This window comes from Equus asinus, chromosome 15 (genome assembly GCF_041296235.1).
Source record: "Equus asinus isolate D_3611 breed Donkey chromosome 15, EquAss-T2T_v2, whole genome shotgun sequence".
In the NCBI taxonomy this organism is placed as follows: Eukaryota; Metazoa; Chordata; class Mammalia; order Perissodactyla; family Equidae; genus Equus; species Equus asinus.
The window spans coordinates 5,545,049-5,567,292 of record NC_091804.1 but is presented as its reverse complement, the minus strand read 5'-3'; the positions used below and the strand labels follow the sequence as shown (position 1 = coordinate 5,567,292).

At 45.5% G+C, this 22,244-nt stretch overlaps 1 protein-coding gene across 12 annotated transcripts in view; it reads left to right on the top strand.

Annotated features, from left to right (window-relative positions):
• The window catches only part of RIN2 (Ras and Rab interactor 2), a 217,550-nt gene that overhangs the window by 96,330 nt on the left and 98,976 nt on the right, over window positions 1-22,244 (top strand). For 4 of the 12 annotated variants that reach the window (XM_044748549.2, XM_044748553.2, XM_044748554.2 and 1 more), the window contains one exon: window positions 21,606-21,698. In XM_044748549.2, coding sequence (XP_044604484.2) covers window positions 21,642-21,698 — 57 coding nt within the window. In that variant the 5' untranslated portion in view covers window positions 21,606-21,641. Of the gene's footprint in view, window positions 1-17,974; window positions 18,019-18,086; window positions 18,260-18,515; window positions 18,653-18,730; window positions 19,065-19,304; window positions 20,219-21,366; window positions 21,394-21,605; window positions 21,699-22,244 lie in introns of those variants that run through there. The other 8 variants (XM_070485513.1, XM_044748550.2, XM_070485514.1 and 5 more) reach the window with 8 other exon arrangements.

The window sequence follows — 22,244 nt, the reverse complement described above, 5'->3', positions numbered from 1 at the left end:
TGGGGCTGTGAGGCTTTCCTGGAAAGGCAGAACAGCTCGGTAGTAAGAACATACCTCTGTGCCAGGCCATTCCAAGAGTTTTACCATTAGTCTGTTGGGACAACGGGAATGAAGCTTAGTCTCCTAAGAGATGGTAATTGGCAGGAACAAGATGGGGAGGAGCCACTCAGCTTCCAAGAAGGTAAGATGGATAAGACTGCAGAGATGCCCTTGGGCCTCTTCCCTCAGGAACAGTGTAGATGAGCTTGGCGTAATAGAAAGAGAGGGCTCTTGGAAGTCAAACATACCTGGCCCTAATCCTGGCTCTACTACTTATTAATTATACGATACTAGACAAGATGAGACTATCATCCTAAGATTGATGAGAGGATCAAATAGTATGCATAAAATGCCAATTTTCCCATTTTCCTCTCATTTCTTTGATTCTTCCTTCTTTTTGCTACACCCAACAGATAGCTTTCAGTCCTTGTCTTTCTTGCCCACTTTGCAGCACAGGCCCCACTGAACAGTCACAATGTCTTGAAATAAAACCTTCTCTTGGCTCCCATGTAGATCCCTCTATTCCATGACGTCCGTTATCATATTATATAAGTCTGCTGGGGCTGCCAAACAAAAAACCCACAGACTGGTGGCTTAAACAACATAATCTATTTTCTCACAGTTTTGGAGGCTGGAAGTCCAAGATCAAGATGTTGGCAGGATTGGATTCTTTTAAGGCCTCTTTCCTTGGTTTGCAGATGACCGCCCTCTTGCTGCCTCTTCACATGACCTTTTCTCGGTGTGTGTGCATCCCGGTTGCCTCTCTCTCTATGTCCTAATCTCCTCTTCTTATCAGGACACCAGTCAGATTGGATTAGAACCCACCAGAATGGCCTCATTTTAACTCCATTACCTCTTTAAAGGCCCTATCTCCAAATACAGTCACATTCTAAGGTATTGGGAGCTAGGGCTTCAACATGTGAATTTTGGGGGACAAAATTCACTCCACAACATGTACATGCTGACACCTGCCATGCTTGTATCTCAAGCATGTATCCCACTTCAAGAGCCAAGTCCGTTGATGGACCTGCCTCCTGAACTTTCCACACGGATGTCCTACTGACAACTCAAATTCAGCCATTTCAAAATTCGGTTCATTATCTTTTCCCTAAATCTTTCCCTTCCTTGCCGACTGGTGGATTTATACAAGATGAGCACTGTCTCATATGGGTCTTTGCAATTTATTGAATCAATTTGAATAGGAAAAATCAAGAAAAGCAGCATGTATGTGCCAGGAGAGGAGCAGTATGAATTTATAGCATAGTCTTAAGCATGTGGCCTCTGGAGTCATCACTTCTCTCTACCACTCACTCCCTGTTGACTTTGGGAACATTATTTCACATCTTTACACCTCATTTCCATATCTGTCGAATTTGGGCTGATTAGGATGCCAACCTCTCATGGATGTTGTAAGAATTGTATGAGACCATGGATGTGCCCCAGCTGTGTACCCTTGGGCCTTATCATTGTGGTTCATACCAGCCTGACTTTTGGCTCCTAGCATGTGCATCTCTCTGCCAAAAGAGTCATGGGAATTAATGCCCTTTGAGAGGAGTCTTCAACCAAGGACTGGTGGGAGTTGGTGTAGAAAGAACCCCAACTCCCTCACGCTTTCGGCGGGGGGGGGGGTCACTCTGAGGCTTGTGTTTGATGCTGTTTGCCAGAGCTTCCTTGTGGATTAAACTTCCCTTGTCCACAGAGGTAACTGGCATGGAAACCATCCTCCCCTGCCCTGCCTTATTCCCCATTCACCCACCACTATTTCTGAGAATCATTTCCCCAAGAAATTGCTTGCCTTGGAATCTTTGTCTTGGGGTTTGCTTCTGGGGGAACCCAAACTGTGACAGGAAGTTATGGTCTGAATGTTTGTGTCCTCCCAAAAACCGTATGTTGAGATCCTAATGTCCATGGTGATGGTATTAGGGGCCTTGGGAGGTACTTAGGTCATAAGGATGGAGCCCTGATAATGGGATCAGTGCCCTTATAAAAGACACCCCACAGAGCTCCCTAGCCCCTTTCTCTATGTTAGGATACAACAAGGAGTCTTTGACCAGGAAGAGAGCCCTTGCCTGACCATGCTGGCACCTGGATCTCAGACTTCCAGCTTCCAGAACTGTGAGCAGTAAGTTTCTGTTGTTTGTAATAGCTGTGGTCTTTTGTTACAGCAGCTTCAATGGACTAAGACATAGTACATAAAAGCTTGGCTCAGTGCCTAGCATCTACCAAGTGCTCAGAGCTGCTGGTGTTGTTTCTGCCATTGTTAAGTTGTTGTTCATCAGTAGAAAGCAGAGATGCTCCTAGGCGGGAGCACAGTCTTCATGCTGTGTTCATCCCCAGGCGGCAGTGAGAAGCCCTGTGTGGGCATCATGAGGCTGTGGGAGCCCAGTTAATAATGGTCAGTTTACAACATGCATTGTCAGCGGGGGCTATATTGGTCCCAAGGAGCCAAAAATTGTTCTTTGGGGGGGACAAAAAATCTTACTCTCTTAATGTATAAAGCACAGAGATACATATGACATATAAACAAATATACAGTATATCTGTGGTGTTGAAATTTAATAGGAGGGTGAGTTAGAAAAAAATGTCTAAAAGGTTCCTGGGAGAGAGAGAGTCACAACAGTTACAAACCCCACTGGTTTACAGTTGGCAGGAAAAGTTACTCTTGACGTCACCCTGGCCTTGCGCCATCCTGGGTGGCACTGTATAGTTTTCAGGGTTCGTGTCCGCTTTTCTGGAGTGGGGAGGTAACAGTTGAACTTTCATAAAGTTGTTTAGTTAAGTTTGCCCAGCGAGGCACCAGGCTTTTTGGCAAAACATCCATCTGTTTGTGGTTAAGATTCTCCTGGTTCTTTGTACAACCAGACTTGGTTACATTTCGAGAACCATGAGGCTTGGCTCCGATGAACAAGATGACCAGTTCATCCAACACAGCATCCTTTGAATCTTTCCTTCCTGACTTCTCCAAAGCTTCTCCTCCTCCTGGCTGACAGCACTGAATTTGGCAAAAAGAAAAAAGGACCAAATTCTTTAGTTTCAACTCACATTTTCTTTGTCGAAGTATGATCGTTAAAGAGTTTTAAAAATACAGCTCCTCTACAGCTGTACAATGAGCATGACTTAAAAGATTTATTTCACCCATTAAAAAGGCATCAGCAGGATGGCCAAGCTGGTTCAAAGCAGGATACAGGAGACTGATGCATATATCATCACTTCAAAGTAAGGCTGCTGAAATGTGCTCACCAACTTAGATACAAAACTGGGTACCGTCCTGCAGGGTAATCAAACCATAATCTTTAGAGTTGTTCTCTACTGGACAAATATAATTTATAAATTATATTGGGATAATTATATCTGGATATTTTGGACAATTTTCCTTAAATTATCATCTAGATTCACCTTAGCATTTTCTATAGCAGTCTATCTGGGCCGAGAAATCTTAGCAAGATTTAGTTCTTCATTTTCCCTTTTGAGTATCTGAAAGGCTACCTGACAAACTTTAATTTGTCTCTTACATCAAAGGCACACAAGAGCTAGGTGCCTTCAATGGCTTGCTGTATATGTTTGCAACACCCTCATATGTAGAGTTTGCCTATTTCCATGGTGTAAATACTCCAACCATGGTGAATTTCAAGCTACCAATGTAATGTCATTCATTGAAGGCCAAGTTGGGAAGAGATGTATACACTCACTATTGTGAGCCAGTATTTTCGGGTTCCAGCACATCATTGGGTGGTGTGCTGTGACATATATTTTATGGATATGGATCTGGATCATAGTCATGGTATTCAGGTTATTTTCTAAGGATGTAGAATCATGGTCACCGGGTAAATATCTCTGAAGAGCCTGAAAGATCAGTTCATTCAGTGGTCCTAACACTATGATCCCTGGAACCCTAATATTCCTTGAGGGTCCCTCCGAGGTTATGCAAAGTTTATTTATAAAAGTTGTGTTTTTTAAAAATACAGTGAAAGTGTACACATGCATACCTATATAGCAAATATATAAAGAAATATATTGGAACTGATGAACACCAAGTTTAGAATTCTTGTAACTTCTCAGATGGAGAAGAGGAAACCATGGGGAAGAATCCATAGGGGTGGTGAATGTGGAGGTGTGTGATACAATCTTTAAACTTTTTTGCATATTTTAAGCACTGCATTATAAATTAGCAAAACACACCCCTACAAATGGATTTTATATCAAAGTTCAAACCTTTAAAAAACACTAACACATCAAATTGTACTTCCGGACTAACTTATTTTGTACACATGATGGAATAAAACATTCTCCTGTCCTCTCTGTTTGATGAAACATTTTCCAATGTCGCATGGTGCGCAGTTCTAAAGCATTAAACAGTCACTAAGAATCTTGTTTTATTTTGTGTAATGAGGTGGTGGAATGACTTTTAAATTTTAAAATAATTTCAAACAATAAATGTTGCAAGTATAGTACAAAGGATACTAGTATGCCACTTATTTATCCAGATTAATAAATTTTTAACATATTACCACCTTTGTTTTATTCTGTTTCCTACACGCACACGCACACACACGCACACACACTCCTTTTTCTAAATGATCTGAGAGTAAGTTGCATGCGTCACATCTGGAACAGTTAAAACTTCAGTGTTTACTTAAGAGCAAGGATGTATTCTTATGTCACCACAATACAGTTCTCAAATTCAGGAAATTTAACATTGACGCAATACTTTAATCTACAGTTCATATTCCAGTTTCACCAATTTTTCCAATAATGTCATTTATAGCAATTTTATTATCTTTTTTAGATTCAGGATCCACTCCAGGATCACCCATTGTATTCAATTGTCATTTCTCTTTGGATTCCTTCAATCTGAAGTGAATCCTCGGCCTTTCTTTGACTTTCACGACCTTGACATTTTTGAAGAGTTCAGGCCAGTGGTTTTGTAGCTTGGCCCTTGGTGTGGTTTGTCTGATGCTCCTCACAGGTGGATTCAGGTCATGCGCTCCTGGTGGGAATGCCACAGAAGTGACGCTGAGTCCTCCCCAATGCCTGATAGCAGGAGGCACACGTGGCAGGTGACTTGATGGCTGGTCAAGGTGTTGTGCTCAGGTTCCATTACAGTGGAAGGTTTTTGAGAGCCATGATTTGGCTAAAAATTAGAGGTGAATCAAAGGGAGGTTATTTAGACCCTTCTGGATGGTGGCTCCAAAGTAGCTCTGCAAATGTCATCCAGCTGGGCAAGCCAGCCTGCTCTCTAAGCTTGGAGGCATTTTTGTGGCCCACGAAAGGGCAGCATCAGCAGCCTGCTCTTGGCAGGGGCTGGAAAAGCCATCAGTGTCACATGTCTGTCGTGGGGCACTCTGGTGTGCAAAGAGCTGGGCTAGATTCTACGACTGGAGCTGTCCCAGGGTAGGCCTGGGAATGGTGGCTGAGACTGGCTGTCCCCCTGTTTGGTGATGTGATATTTGTGTGGCTTTTCTGAGGTTTCCTCACTTTACTATATAAAATGATGACGGTCTTTCCTCTGAGCCAGGGCTGCTGAAGCGCCGGGCCACAAATCCACACTGCCTGACCCAGGCTGGGACAGTGGCCTCTCCCAGAAAAACAGGAAATTAGAACATATGCACTTTCCACGTAATGGCTAAATGATGAGTTTCTCAGTGATTCCATGTGGCTTGAATAACAGAGTAATTTTCCTTCATGGAGTAAAGTACCCAAACTAATTAAGATGTATTGTATTGAATAACATTTTATTTTAGTGAGTTGTTTAGTGTCCAACACGGTTTTAAGTTCTATCAGAGTTACTCATTAATTCATTCCACAAGTTTTTCCTGGGCCAGAGAGCATGTGCTGTGGGCAGGGCAGCTGTTAGGCCCTCATCCGCATCTTATAGATATCCTGGGCACATTTCACCCTGTATAGATAGTGCTGGACAACACGCAGGCACCTGCCCTGCAGAGGCACACAGCCTGTGGGCGACAGACAGAAACCTGGAATGAAAATGCCGTGGAGGCTGTAAGAGGGGTCTTGGGCACCCAGGTAAGGGAAGACCTAACGGGGGAGTGGGGACAGTCACACAGGAGGTGGTCCTTGAGCTGAGTCGTGAGGGACGCAAGGGGCATTTTAAATAGACTGTTGCAAGGATACAAAGGTGTGGGAGATGAGGGTGGGCTCGTGGGAGGAGTCAGAAATGCAAGTAAACCTCTGAGTCAAATTGGGGAAGACCACTTAGTATATGCTAGTCAAAGGGTTTGGACTTCACATCCTAAGTGTCCGGGGCATCTTGATTAGGTTTTGTGTTTCTAGAGCAGAGTTCCTCAAACTTGAGGGTTTCTGGGAAAGAAGGCCCTGACTCACCTGTCTGAGGGAGCTCACTTGTATCTAGATATGTAGAGGTGGGAGGGTGAGGCCATTTCACCACTGGCCACACTGAGGTTGGGCTGCACTGAGCCCAGGAAGGCAGGACAGGAGATGGAAGAAAGCCAGGGACATAGGCCCTTGTGGAAATCGTGGAGCGCTGGACTGGCCCATGCCTCATGAGGACCACCTCTTGACGCCCACTGGGTTCCCCTAATCACTTTTACTCCTTAGTGACTTTTAAATTTATATTTTGAAATAATTTCAAACTTCTAGAAATTTGGAAGAATAGTTCAGAGAACTCCCACTTACCATTTATGCAGATTCACCAATTTGTACCATTTCGCCTGATTTGCTGTGTCATGTTCTGAACCGAGTGAGAGGTTGCCCGTGTCACACCTCTTTACCACTTACTACTTCCAGGTGCGGTTTTTAAGAACAGGTCGTTCTCTTACGTGCCCGCAGGAGCTTCCTCACTGGTGTGGTATTTTACGTAAACCACAGATACCAATCTTCCCAATAATGTCCTCATAGCATGTCCTTCTCCAGTCCAGGATTGCTTCTTTTTGAGGGGTTCAGGCCTCTTTAATCTCTTTTAATCTGGCATGATTCCTCAGCCTTTCCTTGTCTTTCATGACATTGATATTTTTGTAGAATCCAGGCCAGTTCTTTTATAGAATATCCCTCAGCTGGAGTGTGTATGATGTTTCCTTATAATTAGTTTCAGATTCCACCCCTCCAGTTGGAATATACTCTAATTGAGGATGTATTCTTGGGGCATCCCGTCTGGAGGAACAAGAATCTGTGTACTGTCACTGGGGATATCAGTTTAGATCACCTGGTCAAGGTGTTGTCTGGTTTTTCTATCATTCCTATTGTGATTACTATCATTCTTCGTGCAATTAATGAGCATTCTGTAAGGAGACATTACTGTTTATTTTTAAGCCAATTTGAACTGGGTTTTCTGTTCCTTCCAACATAAAAGCTCCTCACTGATTCAAGGACCCATGGGATTAATTGCTGGGATTAATTGCTGATTACCATGGACAAGTAAGCAAGCGATTATGACGAGGAAAATAGGAGGAGTTTCTTAAAAGCTTTAATTGTGGTCAGGTGGGAGCAGAGCTGGACCAAAGTGTGGGTATCCTGAGAAGACTAATCATTTGGTGACACTTCTTAGTCTTTGAATTTATTTTACAAGGGCTGGACCAAAAAAAACGGTAGTCTCCATTAATAAAAATTACATCCTCTGTTCAAAATAGTTTTATCATTAGTTGCACTGAATGTAACATTTTAACTTACTTGCAACTTTGCAACAATTTGCAAATAAGTCTTTCATTTCAGTTTTTTCATCACTGGTAACTGGATAATGTTAGTTACACTCACAAAGCATAGTGGTTATTTACAGAGACAGACAAATTTCATTCAAAATATGTTTATATATTTTTTCTGGATTTTATATTGGCAAAAATGTTTCCATTAGTTGTAATTAGCAGGATTCCTAAGAGACATAGTGACCCAGACTCTGAGACAAGGATTCAAGAACCAGTCATGTACCCTGGTATGTGTGATCTCAGGGGACATCAGCAGATGGTTTTTTTTTTTTTAAAAAATTGGAACCAGACAAAATAAATAGCTGCAATCCAGAAGACGGGGAAGGAGAAGCAGCTATTAAAGTGCATTATCAGGTGTGTGTGTCCGTCTGTCCATGATTGCCTGTGATTGTCTTGGTTTGGGTGCCTCCAGAAGCAGGTGAGGATTCAAGTACAAATAGTCTTGGAGGGGTAAAGGGAACACTGGTGGGAGAGTGTGGACGTGAGGAAACAGTTAGCCAGTGAAGGCATGTTACTCAGCCAGCCCCCGCTGGGGTGACCCGAGCCTGATCTCGCAGGATCCCCCTGGAGATAGCACAGAACCCGCACCTCACAGCTAACCCCTCAAGAGATGAGGGAGCTGGATCAAGGTGAGGCGAGTCACTGCTGCTTGTCGGTAGCCGCGCACCATGCATTATGTAGCTTCAGAATCTCGCCTGCCCGGGGCTGCCGACGTAGACCGCTTTCAACTCCCTGGTCTAGGTTTGGCCGTGCGGCTGGGAGTGACAGCGTGCAAATGTCATGTGTGAAAATACTCAACAAGGATGGGTGGTGCTAGTCAGGAATGTTCTCTAGCTCCACTTCTGTGGGACCTCTAGGGTCTCTATTCTGGAGCGGGCAGAGCCAATCTACACACATCACTGCTGAGATTGGAAAATTGGGTTGGAAACTGGTCAGAAAGGGGCCGTAGGCTGGCCCCGTCACTGAGTGGTTAAGTTTGCACGCTCTGCTTCAGTGGCTCAGGGTTTCGCTGGGTCGGATCCTGGGTGCGGACATGGCACTGCTCATCAAGCCATGCTGAGGTGGTGTCCCACATGCCACAACTAGAAGGATCCACAACTAAAATATACAACTATGTATCGGGAGTATTGGGGGAGAAAAAAGCAGAAAAGAAAAGAAAGATTGGCAACAGTTGTTAGCTCAGGTGCCAATCTTTAAAAAAAAAAAAAGAAAGGGGCCCTGAATACCCAACCAGGGAATATGGATATTCAATTCTAAAAACTGGGTTACGAGCAGGGAAGCAGAATGCTGGGTTCATTCCTTTGGTGTGGGCCTGCTGGACGGAGTGGAGCAGACACAGACCCAGACATCAGGGAGCTGCTGAAACCATTAAGGTTGCCGCGGTCCGAGTCCTGAGTAGATGTGGAGCAGGAGAAGGAGGGCAGAGACATTGGACATGAAGACGCTGCAGAATGCGAGTGACTGAAGAGAGGGAGGAGCCGAGGCTCAGGCCTGGTGTTGTCATTAACAGAGGAGAGCAAGGACTTCAGAGGAACGGAATGTTAAGTGGAAAGTCAGCATGCAAAGCTACATTTTAGAGAAGGAAACCAAAAATGCGTGCTGCTTTTTGTCCTTTTTTGTAGACAGATATCCTGAGTTAGAACAGGAGGTAGGAAAGGAAGAAGAGGACTCCACAAATGCTTCATTTTGTTTTGCTTTGGTTTGGTTTTTTTTTTTTTAAATTGGAACCAGACAAAATAAATAGCTGCAATCCAGAAATAATGCACAAGTCTGAATGATTTGACTGCTGTCTGCTCTCTTTGTACACCTTGATGAAATAATAAAGGGATAGAAAATAATCAAAAACGGGAAATAGAAAGGAAAAGGAAACACTCAAGGCCTAACTGAGAACGGGGTCTGTGGAGAGAGACTGTGAAAATAGAAGCTTCTGGCTGTAGGGAGCCTCATGTTTGTAGATAGAGGCACCAGACAGTGTGTGATGCCATCACAGGCAGTATGGGAGTTTTCCAGGTAAAAAAGGTAAAAGCCCTTTGTAAATCAAAGTACCGTATGCTAACTGGGTCAGTGTCTCCAGAGTAGTGGCTGTTGGCCCTGTTAGTCCAGAGCCCCCGTCTGGGTTAGGGGACAGTGAGGCGGTTGGTTTGGCCCAGAAGTGAGGCAGACATAAACTCTCTCTCCTGGCTTTAACAAAAGCACTCTCAGCCTTCTGGAGAAGAGCAAGAGGGAAAAGTCTTCAGGAAAACCAAAGCATTGACCTCTAACTGCCCCTTTGCTGGAGGCCTGTTATAGCCACCCAAAGAGAAGGAGGCCTTGTTTTACCAGGATAATCGGCTTTGGGCTGACTCTCAGGTACGTTGTCCAGTTTTCTTTGATCTGCAGTACCTCGAGGTCAATAGAAGCTGATCGTAGAGGGTCGTAAAATTACCCCAGCCCCAAAGCAAGTGTGCGTATGGGGGCTTGACCTCAGACACAGGGCAGAGGTATTTTTCAGTGCTTATTGGGTGTGTTTTGACCTCCCACATGAGGATGCTAGGAGGGGAAAGAAAGATGGTTTAGGATGTAGATACGAATGGAGGAGGCGTTCAAGAGGTGGGGTCCATAGCGTAAGGGCTATAATGTTTTAGAAAAACCAAAGGAGCACAATAGCTGGGATGCTTTAAGGAGAGAGCATGACCTCTTAAACTGGAATTAAGAGCTAGAGAAAAATTAGGATGCCTTAGGGCTGTTGAATCCAAGTCCGTCTGTTTTATCCAGGTGCCACAAGGGTGTAACCAGGGCCTCTCAGAACTGAACCTTACGCTTCTGCAAACCAGTCTGGAGTGACGGTGGGAGAGGAACAAAAGCGGTAGTGGGAGCTGTGTCGATTCTTCCGTGGGCTCTAAGATGATCCAACCCGCCCACCCAGTAGAGCTGCAAGGCCTGGGCAAGAGGGGCTCTGCCCTGGGCGGTGCACTTTGTCCACTCCAGCCTCACCCCTCCGCCTGGAAGGAGAGGTCTGCAGGGTCGTGCCACCTGCAGCCTACGTTCCCTCCCCGTCTCCGCTACACTCCAGATGCACAGCACTCGGGAATCCACGCCTGCCCTCCCCCACAGCCCTCCACACAGGGCTTCCCTGCTCTGGGTGTGGCTTCCGTAGGCTAGAAGGTGGGAGGGAATGTGAGATGGACGGTGCTTGGACAGGAGGGCTGGGGTGACCACAGAGCTGTCAGAGGGAGGAGAAGGGTGACAAGCCATGGAGTAGGTTCAGGATTGCCCCATATCCCCACGTTCAGCACAGAACACTGAAGAGTCTATGAATTTTAAATTGAAACTGGGCCTTCCAAGGCTTATAAAGGTTCATTTGTCATGGTAGGAGAATAGTTAACAGTTTGTAGTCTTGACTTAGGACTTTTAAATATTCAAACATAAAGTACAGGAGCTTCCCTTTGTCCTCTTGCCCCAGGCCCTGAAGATATTAGTGGCCACCCAACATCCCCTTGAGAGGCATGAGAGCCCAGACAAGGTCAGTGCCAGCCTGTCCCTGCTATCCATCAGACTGCCCGTCCGCGGGCCTGTTGGAGCCCTCGTCCTTCGCTCCTCTTTTTCCGGCAGTCTGGCCCCAAGGCTATCATGACCCAAAGCAGTCCCCCTTAGACATGAGTTTGTACTCACTTTTAAATACTCCCTATGGAAAAGGGATGTTCCCACTGCCTCTATTCCACCTTGGGCTCCATGCCAGTCGTGCCTGCCCTGCCGTAAGCGTGGGTCAGATACCTGCACGAGAAGATGGGGGTGTAAGCCTTGAAGAGAGCATGCAGAGCCTGGAGGAGCTATTTGGTATTTGTAGCCTGTGCAAAACTGAGTAATATGCACCTGGATTTGTGAATTACCTCAGTCACGTGTGCTGTCCCTCCCAGCACAAGACACAAATGCCATTGGTCAGCCAAGAGAGGTTTTTAAACATGCCTGAACTTCTGAGGCCCCATTTCAGACGCAAAATCCACCTTTTTTGTGACTGCAGCAGATACCACTGAGAGCCTTACTGATCTATGTGGGTTTCCATGACTCTTTTGTAGACAGCGAATATATTGTTTTGGAGAGAAACTGTTTCTTTCTTTATGCATCTGTCTCCCTAGACAGTTTCTGGCTTCTGGCTGCAGGTCTGGCTGGTATTAATATGTGTTGGCAGGGCATTTACTGTGTATGGAAGGTGGTGTGGCATTTTGCTATTTTGCTGTTGGATGCTGTGCTTCCGCTGACCATCCCACATGGATTCTGGGCTTAGAAGAGGGCGTTCTTCAGAGGAGGCCCAAACGTTCTCCAAGGCCAGAGATTTTAAGGCTCTAATCCCCACAACACATGGATGCAAGTACATGCACAAATACAGAGACGTCCACGTCCTTGGCCAGTTATATTTTATTGGGGGTTTTGTGTCTGTTCTGGTGGTTTTTTTGTTCTGTTTTGTGGGCTCTAATGAAGATGCAATGACTTGGATGCACACCTGGAGACCTCTTTAAAATTCTGATTTGTGTAAAAATGAAGGAGCTGAGAAACATGACTTGCTAGGGACTCGTAGAGAACAAAGTGGGTTTGTATGACGGGAAAGGCCTCCAGATCACAGATCCTCTGGGAAAAATCCAACCAGAGAGGGAACATGTGGACTCCCCAAACCAATGTCTTTATGTTTCAAAGTGGTATAAAAACTGGTTTTCTCCAGTATATTTTGTGGGTCAGCTGCGTGGTGTGGATGTTCCTGGCATGTGAGCTAACGTCTTTCTTGAAGCTGTGATTCTTTCTGTTATCTCCTACTTTAAGCAAGCCGTTCCTTAGAAACTTCCCTTTCAGCCTAGATGACTTCTCTGTAAAATCTCCTGCGCTTACTTACCCAGCAAACATTTACTGAGCGTATTTGTGCAGGCGCTGCGGAGGGTGTGGAGCCACTGCTCCGAATGAGGCAGGTAGGATCCCCGGGATCTGATTGGCCGGAGGAAGATCATTTTTCCTCTTCAACCTCTAGAGAAATGGAAGTACTAAGCCTACAGTAACAGACTGAACATACGGCTTCCTTCAGGTTTTCCTCATGGTACCATTTAACTTGGTTAAGATGGTAGCCAGAAATATTTCATGTCTTACTTGGGACAAATAATGTGGTTTCATGGATAAAGCACTGGTTTCAGTCTGGAGATCTAATTTCTTACTTTTGCTATCTTTTATTGCTTCAATGTATGAAGAATCAAATAAAAGCAGCCTCTTCAGAGACCTTGTGGTTTCGACTGGGTGGATTAAACGCAGTGGTGAACTGGAGTCAGTTCTCTGTACTTACTAGGGCTGATGCTTACATTTTCATGACTTTTGCAAGCCTGTTGATGTCATTTTGGTAGCTTGAAATTGCGCATGATGGAAGTGTTTACACCACAAAATAGGCAAATGCTAAAACTTGGGCTTTTATTCCTTGGAAAGCCAGTTGTTAAACATTCTGCAGCACATTACTGATTAAAAGGGAGGGTGAATTTCCTAATGGTGAAGTGGAAAGCTTGGAAAGACACAGCATATGGAGGATCAAAATGAAGGAAAAAAGAATCAAGTTAGTACATGAAATTCCAGGCAATATTTTCCCTGAGGGGGCTAGTTTATTCTACGGGGATCATGTTCCTCTTTTTTTTCCTTCATAGATGTGTTTGTCATAAGATTTCACCTAGGACCTTTTATTTTATTTTATCATGGTAAGAACACTTAACATGAGATCTACCCTCTTGAATAGGACATTTTCATGTACCCATTTGGCCTTGTGTATGTTCTTTACTCTTTGCTCCATTAATGACAGGCTGTTAGTAAACCAAACAAAAACCATTAGCACATATGAATGGTGACGGATAAAAGCTAGAATATTGGTGGTGGACACGATGCAGTCTATGCAGAAGCTGAAATATAATAATGTACACCTGAAAGTTATACAATGTTATAAGGCAGTATGGCCTCAGTAAAATAATTCTTTTAAAAAATAGGATCTGGGCAAGAATGCCTCGTCACCATTTGAAACTAGAGTTTCTAACCTGTAAAATTGGGGGAATAATACCAGCACCTAACTCATGGGGCTGTTTCAGGTTACGTGAGTTGTTGTTAATAAATCAATTAGAACAGTACACAGTGAGCACTACAGATATTTGTTAAATGAAAAAATAAACTAAAATAAAAAACCATTACAGGAACCATGAGTATTGAGTTTAGAATTCTAACTGTCCACTGTTGGGCAGTAGAGTATTCCTAGAGTCCCTGAGGAGGGTTGCTTCCACTTTTCTTACTGTTTATCTAAGAAAAACAAAATATTCAGTATTACAGTCACCTCATAATGAAACAGGTAAAGCTGCACTCAGCATGATTTGTGAGAGACCAAACCTTGACTGATGAGTTATATCTTGTAATTTTGGAAAGTGAAAAAACCTTTGTCTGAGAAAAATTACACAGGTAGAAGAAAACCTAACAGCTAAAACTATGCACAGTCAGATTGTTATTGACTACAAATTGACAGAAGCATCAAAGAATCTTGCAAAATATATATTCAAAATTTAACCCAGGAAAATTGGAACTTCATAGGAATAAAAACAACAACCACTGCCCGACAGGGCAGGAACTTTAAATAGTAGAATTTCATGAACACAGAATTCTGTTTGATCAATCACATCTCTGATATAAAGTTTATAAGGAACAGAATTCATCTCTAAAAACTACTTTCCATAAAATTAAAATTAAATGGATATCCATGTGGAAAAATAAAGACTCTTGACCCCATACCTCACACCATACACAAAAATTAATTTGAGATGGATCGTAGATCTATGCATAAAAGCTAAAACAACAAAGCTTTTAGGATAAAACACAGAATATTCAATAGCTTTAAATTCTTATATTGGAAGAAAAGAAAGGTACAAAATTGAAATAGAACTGAAAAATGTTTTAAATAGTTTAACTGCCTTATAAAGAAACTGACCAAGGAATCAAGATGGCTTCATGGGATATGCCCCAGAAAACATTTTCTCCATGAAAATTATCAATAATGGTATAATTCCAATTAAAATATTTGTGTTTATTAAGGATTGAGTTAAAACTTCCATGAGGTCACAAAGACCAGATTGAAATGACAGGGTAAAAACATCTTTGCAACTGTCTGTAACTCTGTCTCATGATCAGAAAAGCTGAATCGGTTCCGTTTCATTCAAGTCAGAAACTTAAATTTTAAAAAAATAGATAAACACACACGGCAAAGGCTCCACGCACATCTGCCATGGTGATAGAAGAGTTAGAAACATGCCCCTTTTTTCTCCTCTTCACCCCCAAATTGAAGCATCTTCCTTCAGATGGTCCAAGGGCCTCCCTCTCCTGTTTTCATCTAGGAAATCCTCACCAAAGGTGACACCTGCAAGGTCTGTTCCGGTTTGATGGGGCTCTTTCTTCATCAGTGTGTGCTTTGCTTTATTCCAAAATCTTTGAATTAAACATTTGATAAAGTGATGATAAACATCTTAAAGTTCTACCTGCTTCTAAAAGAACGAATGGTCATCTTTCTGAAGCTGTTTTGGTCAAAGTATAGTTGCTCAAAAGGAATGTAAATCTACCCAAACTGCTCAAGAAAAGGGGACGTGTGTTGTCAGGATCAGGTACACTGAGCCTTGATACTGCCCAGCTGGGTGGGAACCGCCTGAGGCCAAGACTCCTGACTCTCAGTTGCACATGTGCATTCTTCCCTCCCCTGCCCCCGTGCTGCAATGGTCTCATCTGTTCACTCAGGATATCTGCTGCCCATAAAGCGAGCTGGCATATGGCTCCAAATCCAGCTTTCAAGCATAAGCATGTACCATGTGACTCTCAACTCAAATTCTCCAGCAGAAGATTCTGTTTCATCTGAGGACAGCCAGTGAATTGCTCGCCTGGGTCAGGTGTCCATCTCCGGTCCAATCAACTGAGGGGATGGGGTGGGCAGAATCACTCAGGTTGCATTCTCGCAGGGCAGGCGCTCTACAAGATATGGGTGGGCCGGGCGGGGCATATGAATGAGGAGACCAGGTCGGTGGGCACTGGTGAACTGGAGGAGCTTAAATCTCATGTAAAGAGGACACTCAGAGTCGGCCAGTGCTCATGCTGGAATGATAACCCAGAATGACTGGATAGCGAGGCATGTACATTCTATGCAAAATGTCCTGAATTTGTAAAGTTGCCACTTGAAGCAGACACTGTCAAGCCCCTCCCATTCCCTTAGCATTTCTCATATCTCTTAGCATTTCCACACATGCTGGCCTAATTTCCAACTGCCAGCTTTGCCTGAGGGCTCTCTTTGGCCGCTAGAGCCCATTGTACCCACATCAGGGGCATGTTGGAAGTGCTGGTGAACTGGCCCCCTGGGGGCAGCTCTCAGCCAGTGACTGGGGGGAGCTAGACAAATACCCCAGCTCCCGGATGCCTCAGTTGAGACAACTCTGAGTCATGGTCTACGCTGGCTCCCAGAGTTCCCCGGAAGGGTTGATGTCCAGCCACCCACAGCTCACCTTGTATTGCCGCCCTTCCTGCCCCGTGTCACATCCCCTCTCCCTGACCAGTGTTTTCTGAAGCCACCTCTAATAAATAATAAGCACCTTTAATAATAGGCACCTCTCATAAGGCGCTTGGACATGAATCCTTGTCTCAGAGTCACAGAGACAGTTAATTCAAAAATTTTTAAAGTGTTTTACTTCATCTACAGTGTCTGCAGTGTAGACTCAATCCAGGCTCTGCCAGGTCATAACCCCCAATTAAGATTAACCACCTGTATTAACCCTTTTTACCACTATGGCCAGAGAGCCTTAGAAAAGAAAGCTCTAATGCCCAGTGGTCACAGGTGACAGTTGGTCCCTGAGGAGACCTGGAGTGTGTGGCTTCTTGTCCACGGCGTCCTCTGGGTTAAGAGCCAGTGTGACCTGTGAGTCTTCCTCAGTCTATGCGTGAAGTCACTGCACGCATGTGCGGGGTGCGTGGCCACTTACCACGTGGAGCTTTTCAAACCAGGAGGTTTGAAAAGACACATGCTTTTGAAATGCCGAAAGAGAGTGCCCTTGGGGGTAGCTGCCCCCCGTCTCCCTTCTCAGTCCTGTTCCAGGTGGGCAGAGGGCACCAGCCTTGAGGCCTGAGCCATGCTCAGGAGAAGCTGCCACTCAAAGGAGGGGTAGGGATGTCTGCAAGGATGTAGACATTCCTACAGGATGGAGGCTAATTCTTAAATGACCCAAGGGGTAAAATGAAGGTATTGGGTGGGAGGTGGGAGAGGCAGTTTCTCATCCAAGAATAGGAGGAATTTCTTTTTTTCTTATCTTTTTTTCTTTTTTTGGTGAGGAATATTGGCCCTGAGGTGACATCTGTGCCAGTCATCCTCTATTTTGTATGTGGGATGCGGCCACAGCATTGCTTGATGAGCAGTGTGTATGTAGGTCCATGCCCAGGATCCTGAACCAGCGAACACTGGGCTCCTGAAGTGGAGCGTGCAAACTTTACCACTATGCCACCAGGCTAGCCCCAGGAGGAATTTCTAACCAGCAGAGCTGCCCACATGTTGCCCAGGGCATGCACATTGCCCTTGGTGCAAGTGCCCACACCTCAGCCCTGTGGGCACTGGTAGAGCTTCTGCAGTGTGAACGAAGTGAGTCTCTGAGACACCAGTTTTCCAAGGGCAGAAAGGAGGGACCTCTACTGGAATTTGCCCACTTTACAGGCCAACCCCAGGCGTGGCAGAACAGGCACCGACTCCTGAGCACCTTGCCAAAATATCTATAATTATCCTTGGTTACTCTTGGGAAAATCAAGGCACTGAGCATCATTCCTAGTTCTATTTTAAAACACGGTTATTGAGTAAGGGGGCTGGAAATATGGTTCTTTGTTTCTGATGTCTTCCCACAAATTCGTTTCTCTTTTCAATGAAAAGTTTTCATGAACTTAAAACTGCTTGAAAAAAAACATTTGACTATTGACTGAAGGAAAATCAGTGCTGGACAGTGATACGAGACGCTTAAAGAAAGAAAAAATTTAAAAACTCACTTAGCTTGAATTGTCGAGCCAGAGCCTGGAATAGTTTTTTTCTGTCCAACTTGTAAAATCCGTGGTAGTACAAAGATAATTATGGAAATATTTAGAGAACTTCCCTGGATGCAGACACAGAGCCGCCCCCACTCGGTTCTACCTCTCAACAAAGACGAAAAGCGTTCAGAAGAAAGCAGACCTGTGGTCGCCGGAGCCGTTTGAGGAATCAGGTGAAAAGGTGCAGTGCATTTTTCAGGATTGGCCTTGACCTGACAGGTCCCCAGGGGTGAGTCACTTTCTCCTGCTTCCGTCAGTTTGGCTGTAAAATAATTACAATAATGAGACCTTGTTTACTAAGGACTGAAGTCCACTTTGCCTCGCCTCATTCAACTGCTAGAAAGAGGAAGAAAAAGGTGGTGATTAGAACGCTTTTGTGGCCAGCTCTCACAGAAGCTTGGAGATGGGAACCCAGGGCTTGAAGAAGCCAAGTTTCTGTTAAGTCGGACTTGTGTGTAGTGGACGCCAATGTAAGTGTAACCGCTGCTTGTCTTGTGGGTTTGCACTTGTGACCTGAGACAAATGAAATAGGAAGTTTGACTGTTTGGGCTAAATAAATAGAGGGGAGAGGGGAGGGAGGGGTGGAGAGAGGATCCGTCTTGGACCCTCCATCTTGCCGAGATCTGGCCTGTGGCCAGGTAGAGCTGGAAGAGTGCCAGCGACAGCCCAGCTCTGTTGATCAGTGGACTGGAAATCGGGCACTCTGCGTTCCAGTCCCCGGTGGCCAGCCTGCAGCCAAGGTCCAGGTGTGCTGCCTCGGCGTCTGTCCTCAGTGGCTCTCAGTGGAATGGACTGGACAGCCAGCCTTGAGCGGGCTTGCTCGTCGGCAGTCAAGGCAGCTGGGAGCCCGGCCAGACGACTCAGTGAGTCCTTTATGCTTCTCAGGATGGACTTCACCTCAGCTGTCACTCTTGGGGCACGTGGAAAACCAGGGTTAGGTTTACTCTGAAGTGGCAGAGCCTGGTGTCTCGGGGAGAGTGAGAAATATTCCCTTCCTGCCTTTGTCCTTTGGCCTCGCAGAGCAACCGGCTTCGTTTACATTCCTGCAGTGATGTTATTGAAAAGGCTTGGCAACTCCAAAGTGTTTGCAGTGTCCTTTAGTCTCATTAGGGCTTTTTTTTTTTTCCTTTGCTAGCTTTTAGCTAGCATCTGGAAAGATCCACTGGACACGCTGGGCTTGTTTTTTAAGAATCCACTTTACCCTTCAGGGAAACCAGGAAAATAGAAGCTTCCACTGTGTAAGTCTGGAGGAATCTCGCAGCCTCTCAAATGACGGTACCTTATTTGTTTCTTAGTCCAGGCTGTTATTGGCGGGGGGTGGGGGGGGCTCGGGGGGGGTGCGGTTAGGATGAAACTGCTGGTGTAACTTCCGGGGGGAGGGGTGGGCAACAGTGAATGGAAAGAAGTTATTGTTTTAACTTATATTAAATTTCTGTCAATATTAAGCCAAGGTATTAGAGGTTATGGTTTGGGAAGGAAAGTATTGTTACAGCAGGAAAGACCTTAAACTAAAACTTCCTTTGGGCTCTTAAGAACCGTACCTTTTAAAATTAGAACAATCTATGATGTGCTGCTGTCCGCGTGGATTTCATTCCGTGGGAAGGACCCACGGTGGCACTGGGCAGCCTGTTTGTGTTGCCTACTCTTGTCTCCATCCTGGAGCACCTTGTAAAGACGGAGGATGTGACCTGCATCTTCCCGAAGAAGTATGAGGCATCGGCCTGCCTGGCATGGAACCCACAATGCGTGTTTCAGTGAGGACCACCTGAGGCTGAAGTGCGTGCCTGCATTTGTCAGACAGCTAATTAAACGAGTAAAGTTCTGGAATCCAAATTGCTCCGTTGCTATAGGCAAAATTCCCTGCCTGTCTTGGCTCATCGGAAAAGGTTCGTGTATGCGAAACTTCTGAACAGAACAAAGGGACTTAGGTTGGCTGAGGAATGAGGTCTTGGCTCTCGCCGCCGAGCTGTTCCTTAACTGCTGTGGGACGTCAAATCCCTCGCCGAGAAAACGTCTGAAAGGAAAAGAATTGCAGAATTAGGCTTGGTTTCAAGACGTGTACTTTTTTATTTGTGTGCTTCTGGGTCTAAACAGTTAATCCCTTGCTCCCGAAGGTTACGGCGTGGTTCCCATTTCACTCTTAGTTCTGAGCACAGCGCTGTGTTTTCTTCCTGGAGTCCCTGCAGTCTGTGGACTTTGCTAATAAGTGATGAACTTCAAAGGGCTTGGGGCTGTGGCTCCGTTCAGCTGCTGAGCCGAGAACCTGAACTCTGGAGTCAGCGGAATTGCGATGGAAAGCTCACCAGCCTGCTCAGGAGGTTTTGGGAACGTTGGCCTTCGTCCCAGCAGGACTGCAAGTGGAAAGAAACACAAGGAAGACACCTCTAAACCTTCAAAGTGACTGAGCCATAGAGAGAGGACAAAAATAGGTGAAGCTTCTGGAAGGAGGGGGGGTGTGCGCTGCATTATTATTTTTTCCTAGATGGATTCCACTGGTCGTAGCAGCCCATGGTGAATGTGAACAGAGAGAGGCAAATCCCGGCACTGAAGCGACCCTCCCTCCAAAGACGGTTGCTCACTAGTGCGTATGGAGGTCTCTCCAAATCGCGTGATTACGCTTTTCCCCTTGTTGACATGTCCTTTGGTGCTGCTGGCTCTCTGTCCCCCAGCAAATAATGAAACAACCTTGGCAAACTGGCAGCTGCCGCGGTGGCTTCAGTGCCTCCCACCCCATCCCCGAAGCTGAACCCCTTTTAATAGTCCTTAATGTCGCACAAGATTGTTTCGCTTAATATTTTTCTCTTAATATTTGAAAATGTTTTCACTTAATATTTTCTTTGTTGTCCTTCCACCGTGTTGGTCGTGGTTAGGACCAGCTGCATCTTGCGAGTGTTATGGTGAGCGGAAGGGATTGTGAGTGGGCGGGCCGTTCTGTAATTGCTCCTGGTCCAGCCTCACTGGACAAGGAGGGTGTGGGGATGCTCCCCCATGTCTCCTGAGTGCATGCTGGCCAGCATAAGGCCAGATGCCCAGGTATGTATGTGTTTTACTCAGAAGTGGACACTGAAGGTTTCATTGCCGAGAGGGAAGATTATTGGGTTTTGGTGCTGGAGGGAGGGAAATTTCCAAGCTGAGCTAGCCATGGTTATGATCAGAATCAAACCATGCCTTTAAATTGCCCTCTGTGTCCGAAGTGCACCCCCCCCCACCCCTGGTTATCCTGGAGCTGTTTACGTGCTATTTCTTACACAAACTGACCTCTGCAAACAGGGACACAGGATTTCATTCCAGTCTTTGATTTCTATGGAGAAAATGGAGGGATTTATTCCCAGTGCCCTTGTGTTGACCTTGCCGGGGTAGAGGGCTGGCAGCATTAAGGATGACCTCATCCCATTCCAGCGGGATTTCCTCGGACATGCAGGGTCTCATTCTTTGGCTGTCCCTCTGTGATCAGCCACATTCAGTCCATAAGCTTCAGAGCAGATTACGGTGACATCTCATATTGGTCCCTTTCGGACTTGAGCGTGAGGTCAAGCAAACACAAAGCAATCATTCTGTTTTCCACAGTCCCAGAGACCTTCTGCGTCAGCTGGAGAAAGAGGAGGTGGGGCAGTGAGGTGGGGCACAGTCTAGGAACTGTGCTGTCTGAGGCAGGAAATCAGCCTGAAAGGAAGTGGAAGGGCTTTGGTGGGAAATAAATGGCACTGTGTTATTGACGGAAAAAGATCTTGGCAGGACTATTGTTGTGAGTGTTCTGTGGCTTAGAAAGGAATTTCCTACAGGCTGAACTAACCATTGAAATGTCTCTACCTTCAGGAGTCCCAGGCGTGCAGTAGAGCCTTGCTGGGGGAGATGTCAGCTTGGACCATGGGTGCCCGCGGTCTGGACAAGCGAGGAAGTTTCTTTAAGGTAAAGGGAAGCCTTGATTGGGATGGCTGATCGGCAGCGTGCTCACTCTGCTGCGTGGGGAGCTGCAGGGCCGCGGTGAACTGCGCAGGGCAGCCTGCTGTCTGAGGGAGCTTGCCTGAGCCCAGCTGGGAGCTGTTACCAGGTTTTACAGTAGCTTGGGGTTTCTGTGAGTTAGTGCTCCAGACAGGCCCAGGACCCAGGCACAGAGAGATGCCAGCCTGCGTAAGACAATGGAGGCAAGCTTTGCCAATCGCTCAGCTGTTTGTTTTCAGCTGGATGATTTTACGATAGAGGCTGGACTTTGCATTCCAGTGAGGCAGTGCTGTAGACCCATGTGTTTTACACTTTGCTTGACTGTACGAATCACTTAAGAGCTCATTAAGAAAGCAACAACAGACAGATTCCTGGGCCTCGCCCGAGACTGATTGAACGTTATTTGCTGGTGTCTTTTATCAAACACCCCAGAGGCCTCTTATCGTCAGGCAGGAGAGAAGCAAGGAAGCTTGATTAAACTGTACAACTTTTCTATATGCATGTTGGTGTTAA